At 37.5% G+C, this 12,174-nt stretch overlaps 1 protein-coding gene across 1 annotated transcript in view; it reads left to right on the top strand.

Moving 5' to 3' along the window:
• The window catches only part of Sesn (Sestrin), a 103,104-nt gene that overhangs the window by 85,825 nt on the left and 5,105 nt on the right, over positions 1-12,174 (top strand). The window contains exon 5 of the mRNA XM_088050876.1: positions 11,777-11,947. Within this exon, the coding sequence (XP_087907002.1) occupies positions 11,777-11,947 (171 nt within the window). The remainder of the gene's footprint in view (positions 1-11,776; positions 11,948-12,174) is intronic.

Below are 12,174 nucleotides of genomic sequence, written 5' to 3'. Positions count from 1 at the left end.
TACTTTGTGGTTACGCAATTATGGAGTGGAAGAAATGGTGGCCACTTGGTGGATGTTTATGGAAAAAATTCATTCCACTTGGACCCACGTAGCCTTGAATAGAAGTTGCTACTTCTTTCAGTACATGAAGAATATTTTAACTAACGATCAGATTATTTGAAAAATCCTTCCTAGAATTAAAATGGTAAAGTATACAAATCAAATCAAATCACGTTTTAGATTAAGAAGTGAACTTCCCAGAAGTCCGATAAAGCTGACAGATAAGAGAGTTCACAATTTTAAATAATTTTATTAAGTTGTTTCGTTGTCACTATTTTTTCCTGATTGCAACACTTTTTTCAAAATTTTAGTTGCTACAGTAGACTGCATAATTTGAATTTCTCGATAATTTGAAGTTTTTCCCGGTCCCCTCGATTTCTCTCAATAAATTGAAAATTTTCAATGTATTTTGGCCCCCTCGTTAATTTGAAGTAAAATCGAGAACTTTTTTCTTCCCTCGTTTACTTGAATTTTTTCTTCTCTTTCTCTCGATTATTTGAATCACACTATATTTTGAACTCTCGATAATTTAAAGTTAATGAATGAAACCGTAATTTACAGTAGACTCTCGATAATTTGAAACTCAAGGGACTTGGCAAAAAGTTCAAATTATCGAGAGTCTACTGTAAATTACGATTTCGAAGTAGGCATGAGTTAATGACTATTATTTGAGTCATTAATAAAGCAAACTGACACATTTTCGTTCTGGAAGCTGAAATTACGTGTCTTTTAGGGCGTCCTACAATTAGCACGGCGATAGCGCTTTGTAAATTGACTATTTTTTCCTTTGAATGCATCGGCACCTTTACTAAATTGCCTACTTGGTATTAGTAGTCACGATGATGTCCCATTCTCAGTAGTTCTATAGATTATTTTGTAAGACAGCTTGAAATTACCAGTGCAGCCACTCCAATGTTCTTTGGCAGTGTTTAGTCACTAACTCATTAATCAGTCCTTGCAGTTGGCGACATTGCGTGAAGGATCATTCTCTAAATTGATATGTCACCAACAGATCGTCATATTTTTTGCGGTGAAAATAAGACGTGCATGTTTCCTGAAACCGTGCGCGATTCCGTTCAATGAACTTTTGTTACAGTTTATGTTAGATTGGTTTGAACAGCGTTTGAAACGTCGAATTGCGAAAGGGTAAAAAGAATTGTCGGAGACAAGCAGTCTGCAATCATAAAAGAATAAAGTGTCGACGATATCTTGTTTAAAATCGTTTTTATATGTATAGTAATACAATTTTCGTAGTGAGCTCAGCTGTTACTATGCGAGCGATCAGCTGATAGGACTCGTACAATGGTCCGTGAGGGACCAATCACAGTATTCCATTTTCTCCCACCCCACGGATTCATAGCTTGCCGGCTTCTCTTCGCTGATGAAATGCTACAAGCAGTCAGTTTCTTTACGTACACTTCCAGGAACAAAGTTTTTATTCTGTCGGACTTTGTGTAGAAATAATGCAGTGATAAAAATTTCACTAGTGATAAATCACACTTCTTCCTCGAGCTAAATTATTTCCGCGCGATTAATTTCACTCGAATTACGACCACTTTGTTGTGTCTTCATCTCAGTGGGTGTATTCGAAAAAAGCGAGCAACACCGACTTTGTTTTGTTTTCTGTGTTGATGAGTGAAGTGAAACTCACCCCAAGGGTTTATCACTGAGGTAGAACAACTGGCAAAATTCCGGTAGCTAAAGACAGCCTCGGACCGGTCCGCGAAGGGACGACAATGGGACAAATACCCCAAAATGTAAGTCCACCTCCCCACACTAAACCCTTGGTTTGACGCAACCACCACCTGTGCAACCCGGAAAATGACGAAACTCCGGTTTTATTTGCGAAATATTACCTTTTCGTAAACCTGATAAAAATCTACCAATTAACATGCAAATGTCAGGAAATCCACAAAAACACTTATACCGATTTAATTTATCGTTTTGTTTTCATAGAAAAACCGGTTTTACGGTGTCCCAAGTCAATCTTTGAGGTCCACTCATCCATGATAATTAATCCGCGATTAGTAGCTCGAATTTCACGCGTAATTTCAAAATCCAAAATGTAGGTCATATCACCCGAAGCATTTGAACTAATTCGTTGTGGTAAAAACCGGGAAGGCACCGAAACAATGGCTTTGTCACGTTTCATCTGATGACCTGACCTGATCCGAATCTTGGATTCGTACTAAACCGCAAACTTTTCAGAGAAATCACACAAAGTGGCGCAACATGTAGGATGCAAAATATTAATCGACTAATTAAAATAATTTACATGGGACCGACAGTTGCCTCATTTGATTACTGTAAATTAAAATTATCGGAAACTTGGCCCTTGAACTGCAATAAGTAACACAGGCGCGCTTTTTATACCGAACTTAGATTACGGTACATTGAATTTATTAAGTAGTAGTTCTTTTGAAGGGATGTTATTGTTGTCAGACAACAGGACTATCAAATGCAGTCTGTTTTTATTTTGAAACTGCGTTTGCAGTTGTTTACTAACCCCGTCACTCACTTTCCGTTAGTTTTAAATGTCGCTTTTAATAGATACTTGCCAGTAGCATAGCTAGTTCAATAAATATGTAATTTTTTACAGTTAATTAAAAGAACTGGAATAGTTCATTCTTTTGCTATTTCCACAACATTTTTCTCTCAAACCTATTTAACATAAAAGAGAAACCAACCTACAAAACAGAACCTGTAGACACAAACATGAAAATTCTAAAATGTCAGCGTGCCGTTTCCTCTCCGGATATTGCTCTTTCCATTTTTATAACTGCAGCCTGGAATTGGGTTACGATAAGAAGAAAGTTGTTAGGAACAGAGCATTAGAAACGAAAATGTTCTTTTTACAACCGTTTAATTATTCCAACGTTTCGACGGTCATTACCATTCGTCGTGGAAGATATCCCAAACTCCCACAATTCGCGAATTCAAACCAAAACTCGTAGATATTTACGTCCGTGTTACGGAAGCAGCAGGACTTCTTTAATTTTAGATTGAGAATGTTTACGTGGCGAAGGAAAACAATTTATAGGCGACAATTAATTACCAGCGATGATTCTTTTGGAACTAGCGCGAAGTGCCAAATTATCACAGCCCGAACAGATTTTCATTGGGAGTTGTTTATTTTTACTTTGATTGTTTGGTGAGAGGAACTTTCTTAAAAGATATTTGATTCATAAATGAATTAATGCTTTCGGAGTGCAATAAGAAACAAACGGGAATATCGGCACAAGTCGAGACTGGTCGGCGATATTGTTTTTCCAAGTAACGTGAGATTTTTACCTCGAATTCCCAATTTTTATCGCCGTTGTTTGCCTCTTCATATCATATCCGTTTATCATACTCATTGTCCTAATACGTTCTCAAGGCCTCTGATAAACTCGGAGACGATAAATACTTTTTGAAAAGCACCTCAATGAGCGTCTACATAAAAAATTGTGCGCTGTGTAATTTTATTATTCCTATAATTTCATCATTTTTCAATCTGCTTGGCTCTGTGTTTACAAAGAGATGAAATTACGAGTTGTTTGCTTACATCGTTGCGCTATGACATGAATTTTTGAATTTTTCAGTCGCTTTTACTCAAACGGATACACCGGCCAAAGGAATTCGATTAAAGAGGGCGAAGAACATAAAACCAAGAATATATCCTTCTTATCATAAGCAATAAAATCAAGCGAAGGAAATCAATAACGACGGTCGCATCAAATGACCCAAGCACATTTTTGACGGCCTTGAAAACGACCGAAGGAAAGGACAAACATCCGAAGTAGGCGGGGATGTGAACAGAAGTGTTCAAAAATCGCCCTTCTGTCGTTTCAACAATTTGGGGAAATGATGGATGGCTATGTAAAGAACGTTTAGCCAAAGATCTGTTTTTACCAGTATTTCATTCGGGATAATTGAACTGTCCGCATTGTTTGTGTATTAATCGAAAGCTCTCGGAGGAAAAGGCAATCATAAACCAGCCCATGTGTTTATTTTGTTTTGATCGTCTCTCCACTGATTCCGCCTAATGTGAACCGAAAACATGACAGTGTAATTTCACAAGTCATTAATGTAAATCAGACTATTATCGGATTAAGTAGTACGAAATTGAGTCAGTTTACCCAGTGCCATTAAGCAGTGTATCCCTTTAAAACTAATCTCATCAAGTAGGTTAGAGTAAAACAAGATGCTATCGGCTTACGTTCTAGATGCAAGGCGCAAGTTTCTCCGGAATGGGATTATCCTCCTCTTAAAAACCGACAAGACCATTGTTCGGACCATAAACCCTCACTTGGAGGCCACACCCAGTATATTCGTTTTGGTGCGTTCATTAATAAATGACACAAATGAACATCCAGTCCGAAACGACTATAAAAAAGAAACGAGCTGAGATAAATTTCGAAACATCAGATCAAGAACAGACGGAGAAACTTGACAAACAAAAAATCTCTAACTGAATAATCTTTGACTGACGTTTTGTCAATCGATTTTTCGCCATCATAAGACACTTGACATTGTCGACCACCTGCTGTCCGGGTTTGACGCTAAAATGTGCTCCAGAAGGCATGCAAACATGTGGCAAACATCCCATGGAGCTAAAAACTTTTCTCTTATTAAAATGATTCTTAAAATAGAAACAGCAATAAAAGATGAGCGTGAAGACATCAAAAGTTGGGTAATGATGTAACTCCGCAATTAATTCTTTTTTGGTGTATTTTACGAGTTTGCGTTTTTCCCGGAGCGTGAAAAGTAAAAGTGGGTTTATTAAGACCGAGCGACTAAATCCAGAATGCACATGCTTATTACATCACGTTTATACCACAACAATTGCAGCCGATTCCGTAGAAAAAAAACAGGAAACGGCGAAATAAAAAATTCAAAGCAGAATTTTATCCGGCGATAAAACCCTCGCTGCGTCGAAAATTCACATGGGCGACGTTTGTGATAATTTTATCAATTTACACCACAAATTGCGGACTGGCGATTAACTTAACAAAAAACTCATTTCCTGTACGATCCTGAAAGGGTTCGCCGACATAATAGCGCAAACAACGAAAGGTGGAACGCAAACCGAAACAAACACGTTTGAAGATGGAATTTTTTTTCATTACGCAAAGGCGCTGGCTTGTATCACAAGAGCACGCGTAAACAGAATCATTTTCGTAGCCACAATTAGGCAAAAACGTGAGGCTTAAATTAACCATCTTTCATTTTATGTAAGCGGGAATTGGGTTAAGTCCACAAACATAAAGAGGAACCGAACGCTAATCCTGGGAACGAAAATAAACAGCATCTTGTCCAAATTTTGTTGGTTGAATGAAGAGGACACGTGGGCAAATCGCTGAATGCTTGTGGTTACTTTTACTTTCTGCTGAGGCCATTCGCGTGATTTTACTCCGTATTGGTACCTTCCTAATTTGCCATTTAAGAACTGACTTTTAACAGCTTCATTAAAAAAGAGTTGCCAAAATATGAGGGCCAAATAAAAATGTTAAATTGTTTCTTCTTTCCTCAGGCAGGGAGCGCAATTAGAAGCCAAGATTTCCAGTAGGTATGTTTGAAAATCATCTATTGCTAGCTTGTGGTTGTTTTGGACAAATCGCATTTAAGAGCCCCAATAAATAACTGCGTGCTTTTCCGTTGAAATTAATTTTGGCGTGTCAGACCTTTTTCAGTCATTTGTTGTTTCAAATTGAGCTTTTAGAAGCGCCAACTCCGGCCGAGCTTTAACGCCTGTTATTGACATATGCATTTATTTGAATGATGAAGGTCGAAGAGTTGGGCGAATCCTGCTTAAGCACAAAAAGGACCAGCACACATACTCAGGTGAGGCACGTGTTATGGCTCTAATAACGCCGCCCAATTACCTCGAGTTCGTGTAAAGCTGCAAAGTCCGCACATTTAGGACTTGTTGGCACGCAACGGTATAGCTTTATGTTATTATGGTCTCCATTCCGACATTAAACAATTAGGAAATTTACGCCGCAATTAACCAGCCCTGATCAGGATTTAATGTGATTTGTTGTTGTTGACGTTCGGCTTAGTCATCTCGTTTTTCTGTGCCGTTGCTTTTTGTGGATAATTAGTCCAGAGTTGTGGCACGCTTCGGTGAATATGTGGGTTAAGTAAAAAGTGCACATGAGGAAAGTAAGAACGATGGCGTGTGCGGCCCCGGCAGATTTCCTTCCAAAATGCAACAAGCTATTGCTTTAATTTATGTACCGACCCACAGCTGGGTCCGATTTTTTACATTACATATGTGCAAAAATTATGTAAACATGTGTGAACTCCAAGGCTGTTTGTAGATTAAAGAAAAATAATGCGCATAACTAAATTCAAAGCGTTCCCGGAGGTTAGACAATTTCCATAATTTATTGTGTCCCTCTAACATCTCACCTCACATTTCTAATTACAACCAAACTTCATTTCGGCTCGATGGAACTTGTTTACTATTCTTGCCGTTGTAAAAAACAATACCTCAGCCATGTTGCCTTCATTGTTACTTAATGTTACTGTTTTTCATTATGTTAATGGTTGTGGCTAGAAGTAGTACCAATAGTGGAAACAAAAGAAATTACTGATATGATAAAGTACGCCTACTTTCTATCCCGCGTGATAAACAACTTGTTTATTATGAAACTTTAAAAATTTGAAACCTTGGGAGACGTGACTAATTCAGCGTATAGCTTCTATTTTAATCGGCACTAATTGTTATCGCTGTTGTTGTGTTTTTTTGTTATACGAGTTAAATTTAGCCGGGGACGGATTGTCAACCGGGAATTGAAGCATCGAATGACCTCCGCAATTTAAAATTCTGCCCCCATTAACTATGAATTAATTACCAACGCAATCCTTCATTCTAATTAACACCATACGAAGCGACAACTGCTGGTCAAGCAAGTTTCCGCAGGATTTGCATTAATTGCTTCTCGTTTTCAACGCCATTTGCTCTGCCGTTTTTGTGCCGATAAAAGTGAAAAGTTGGAGGAGAAAAACTGGGGGGGGTTTATTGATCATTTAGTAGCAACAATATTATTTATTAGTGTCGGGAATTCTCCCCATTCTCTGGTAAAATGGAAACAATATGTGCAATGGTGAAATTACTCACAAAGAGTCCATTGTCTAATTCAACATTGCAGGAATCTTCAACGCACAATGGATAGACATGATGGAATCTCAGAAGTGACAGTATCACTATCCAGCATTAATTTGAATTGATTTTTAGGCGAGGAAACCGGTTGGTTGTTGGAGGCATTAAAAGAGAAGTTTACTCAACACTCTCATCTTCCAATATTTATGCACGTGTTAATTTTTTCCTCTTTTTATCGCTTTCACGCATTTAACGTATTATGACTCCCAACGTTTCGCACGCACCATTACACATCCTATTACGGCCACAAAAACACCAATATAATTAATAGAGCCCGAGAAAGTTGTTCTGTGCACGCAGGAAACTGCAAATTTATTCAGAGCGTTATTTCGCAAAAATTTTCACGATTTTAACAAACTCATCGGAATGATTTCCTTTAATAACTCCCCTCTTCCAGAGATTTTCCGTTTAGGGGGATTTTCGAAGGGTCGACACATGATTCATAATGTATGCAAAATTTCATCGTAAATTTGAGGGAGAACCAGAGGGGATATGGAGCGTTGACTGGCGATATAAAACTGTTATCAATGTTACATTAGGAGCAAACCTCTGCTTTTAAATGGTCGAAAGGGACGCGGGTCGGCCGCAACATAAACGCTATTTATTTTGAACGTGAGGTCCAAAGTCCAACATGTGTTCAAAAAAATTGTGTATTGGGTTGTACCTCCTAGTGATATTTTTTGGTTTATTAGATCGCTTGCATTGTCTTGTTGACAGTTGACAATTAACCGAAATGACAGAAACAATAGCAATGTTGAAAAATTATTTGATTTTCTTAAAATTTAGAGAAAAATCGTCAATGTTTTTGTTCGTTATGTGTAGAACTCACAATTAAAATAAAAAATAAGAGTTGTAATTGAACATAACCTATCGTGCTAGTTTAACTCTAATTAACAAGAGAGGGTGCAGTGGGTGCAAGTAATGTTTAGTTCATGGCTCAACATGTTCAGTTCGTCAAATTAAAACCCTCACTTTGAGACCCGTCATTAAAATTATTCGATTGTTCCACAAAAAAAACATATAACCTTTGAGAATCGAAACGTTGATAGCTTCGTCGTTTCTTGCTCATTGTTTCACTTGCTTTGAGTCTAAACCCAGATTTAATGAAAAGAAATGAAAAGAATGCAAAATGTTCGCCCAAAAGTTCAATTCGAAAAAATAGCCAATTTGTTTACAAACATGTTTAGTAGTCAAAAAAACATCCACATCACGAAGTAGAAATCTTTTATTATCCACTTTTCATAAAATTAGACTTAAATCTCTTTGCATTTTCAATTCAACCAAAAGTGTCAATCAAAACGTAAACAAACTTATTTTGACACCCCCCCACTCTAAATTAGTACCAACTTTGGTGAAAACCCCTAACTTGCTAGATACACTCGGCTCTCATATACACCTTCCGCCACTAAAATTGGGACCTTTTATAGGTAATAAATGAAGTTTAAATTGGGAGAAATGGGTTTGGGTTTTTTAATTTTTGTTGGTGGTACTGCTATTTTGAGAGTTGGAGTTAACCATTCATTGATATGCTCTCATTTATGTACCGATTGACGAACAGAGCTTCCAACATGTAAAAAAATAAAATCCCCAATTAAATTTAAATTTCAAAATGCAGCGTTTCGTGCCACTGCGTAAATGCAAGAGGCACAAGAGATCAAAGTTCTTGCACAGTCGGCTGATAAAACCGAAGATAAAGAGTCATCGGCTTTATTCTTAATTTTTCTTTGTCTAAGAGCACCAATCGACATATTTACTCAGACTGGTTTCTCATATCTCGTTTTCGAGTGAATATGTTTACAGTAACATCGAGATAAGCCCTAATCCCAAACTAGTTATGTAACTTTAATTATTCGGCTTCGAAATAACAAAATCGGCCCAAAATTACCTGCACGATCTCATTGTCGATAAATCGCCGTCTAATATAGTTTCGACAAACAAGTTGACGCTTATGTAACGCGACTGACCCAAATACCATTATCTGAACGCGGTTTGATAAAAATGTTACGCATGCATTTGCTTGAATTCTACACTTCTGGATTTACCATTGAGAACTGATCATCAAACTGAAGACATTTTCGCCTTTCACTTCGAGCCTTCGGGCAAAGGTATAATTTATTCCCGCCGCGCTTCAGCTTCACGACCAGTGCAACACTTTTGTTTGTCAAATTTTCCGACCAATTGATCTGTTTTCATGGAGATACTAAGCAGAGACGTCTGCTAAAAATACACCGAAAGGATCTTTGGTTTTATTTAAAGGCTGATTCTGGTCATCGTCAACGTTCCGTGAAGATGAAGGAAAACAAACTGATTTTGCTAGTGACGTTGCGCCTTTAGGAATATTACAAAAGAATGATAAATGGGTAGTTGAAAAACAGATAATGTTATCACAGTTTTAAAAAACAATTTGGCGGAATTGGGCAAACGGCACCGTGGGCACATCGTCGCTCAAGATAATTTATTATTGAACTTTGGAAGTGGACAGAAATCAAAGAGGTCTTGCCCGATATCGCTGATCTTTCGTGATGTTGCATCTTCGGATTGACTCAAAATAGAGAGAATTGCGTGCATCGACCTGTTACGGGCGCCTGTTCAGGTGTGGGTCGACCATTTGAATTTACCGACCTCTCTCCGGCCAAGGGCCCAGTTTCTTATGTGATGACAAAACAGACTTTCAATTCCATGTTCAGCTCTCTTACCAAGTCGTGAACAAATAGATTGGAGAGCTTCGTTAAAGTTTTTAATGCAGTTTAACATTATGTAAAGAAACTTATCAGTGGTCCATCGGAGTGTATTTGTACTGGAAATTGAAAGAGGTTCCCGCGGATTTGTCAGTTACAACGTCAACTCATTAAAGTATTTGTCCAAATTATTCACGGCTTGAGTAAATTCAAGTTTAAAAATAGAGAGGCAGACGGAGCGTGAAGATTACGAGAGAGATTGTTTCTACAATGAAAGAAACAATCTTATCGCGTTTAAGGCCTGTCTAAATTTTATGTGGCGTACATCACGTGGATTTACATATAGCTGCATATTCATGTTTCAGTACAAAAATTTCAGTCGAATACAGTTTCTTTCAATTGATGTTAATTCCGTTTGGCCTTCGCAACGGAATTGTTGAAAATGATTCTCCATTATTAGTTTTCCTTCCCAATTAGCGTGCATATTTCATAAGCAGCTTCCCGACTTCGCTTCCCGGAATCTTATTCTGTGACGAAGCAAACAGGCGATTATCAATGGCAATAAATTCCTGAAGCCCCTCTGGGTAGCATCGAAACAATACCGCCTCGAATAGCAACATAATTTCACTCGCTATTTTCAAATCGTATTAGCGTTCCACACAGAAGGTCCTACGATAAATCCGCCACCACCGTGAGCGCTTGTACAATTTTCTTTACCATAATTAATAATTGCTTATCAACGAAATTTTTACATATCAACAAGTATCGACATGATTGAGCTGGCTCCGGGCACACTGTAAACAACATCCCTCTTTTTGTCTCGTCGCGAAGAGATACGCTATAAATGTGTCAACACCACCAGAAGCACGAAAGGTAAACAACACATAATTTAATGATCGGTCAAGGACTGCGTTTGCATGCTCCGCTTGCACTCACATTATCATTACAGGAATCGATTGCTTAGTCTGAGTACCCACTGATTTTATTGATAAGAGTAATTAGGTGATCAGACGGGCTTGGAGCGTGGAGACAACTTCTCGACCTTTGAGCAGCGGTAACGCATCTTCGGTCGTCTCCAATTGTAAACAGACTATAACAATTGAAGTTTCATAAACAAAAAGAAGACTCGCAATGGAAGTGTGATGTTTTCGTGTATTTTTTACTCTCTTATCTGAAATACTTACGTCACTTTGCATAAATTACCATAATTCAGGTGCGTGGGTTGTTATTTACAATAATAGAGAAGATATCGAACAGATATTGTTAATAGAAATATAATTTTTTCTGCGATGAAAATTTTCTAATTTTAAGGTTCTGCGGCAAGGTTCGCTCTTGGCCAGCAACCAGGAAACGAGCGAGTTGTTTACCTCACTTTTAAAATAATTTCAGGCTGAAATTCCTGTCGAAGAAAAAGTAATCGTTGTCTGACACCTTATTTATCGCCGATGCAAATCGTGCAATTAGTTCACCAGAAGTTGACATATTTTATTCAGCGTAGAAGTAAACAATTAATTATTTATTGCTCTGGAAATTAATATATGCGGGGCGTTCTTGCACGAGGTGTTGTTTTCGTTTTCTCTTTGAGCCATCAAAAGATGACGTACCCATAAAATGATTAAAATCCACGCATAATTAATCACAACAAATTGTGAGATTTGACGAGTTTTTTTAACATAAATTTTTGGTATAAACACCGTAATAAACTAAACACGTGTTGCTGGAGGGTGTAATGCAACCGGTATAAATTATGTAAATTTAATATATCTACTCAAACTTGTTTTGCATACTAAAATGTTGACATTATGAACTTATTTCATAATGCTAGATAAATATAATAAATTCTATTTATGAAACGGTTTATCTGCTCTGCTGAGCTTTTACTTTTTTCATTATTTATTTTTTTCTCTTTCAGACAAACAATCTCTTCGTGGATGCCTTTCTTCAAAGCAACAGATTGGACCATGTGAGTCAGGTAATGGGGTATCACACCTCATATTTGGACCACTTTCTCAAGACTCAAAACTTCATACTTCGAGGAGATGGACCACTTCCATTTCATTATAGGCATTACATTGCAATAATGGTAAGTTATCGAGTTGAAAACAGCCCATTATTCTCCTAATAGACCGTTTAGTTGTCGTTATCGCGGGCAAAGATGAACATTGTTAACTTTTTAATAAGCTTCTTATCAGTATTGAAGAAACGGCCCAAGTATCAGAAGGTCGAACGAAAATTTGTTTTAAAAGCAAATTAAAACAATTTCATACTAATAATTGTGCTTAAAATAACAACTTAGCATGAGTTGTTTGT

The sequence above is a fragment of the Gnatocerus cornutus genome, chromosome 2 (assembly GCF_029298725.1).
Source record: "Gnatocerus cornutus isolate USDA-ARS CGAHR chromosome 2, icGnaCorn1.1, whole genome shotgun sequence".
NCBI classification, from domain to species: domain Eukaryota; kingdom Metazoa; phylum Arthropoda; class Insecta; order Coleoptera; family Tenebrionidae; genus Gnatocerus; species Gnatocerus cornutus.
Note: the sequence above shows the minus strand (reverse complement) of the source record. Positions and strands in the feature narration are given on the sequence as shown.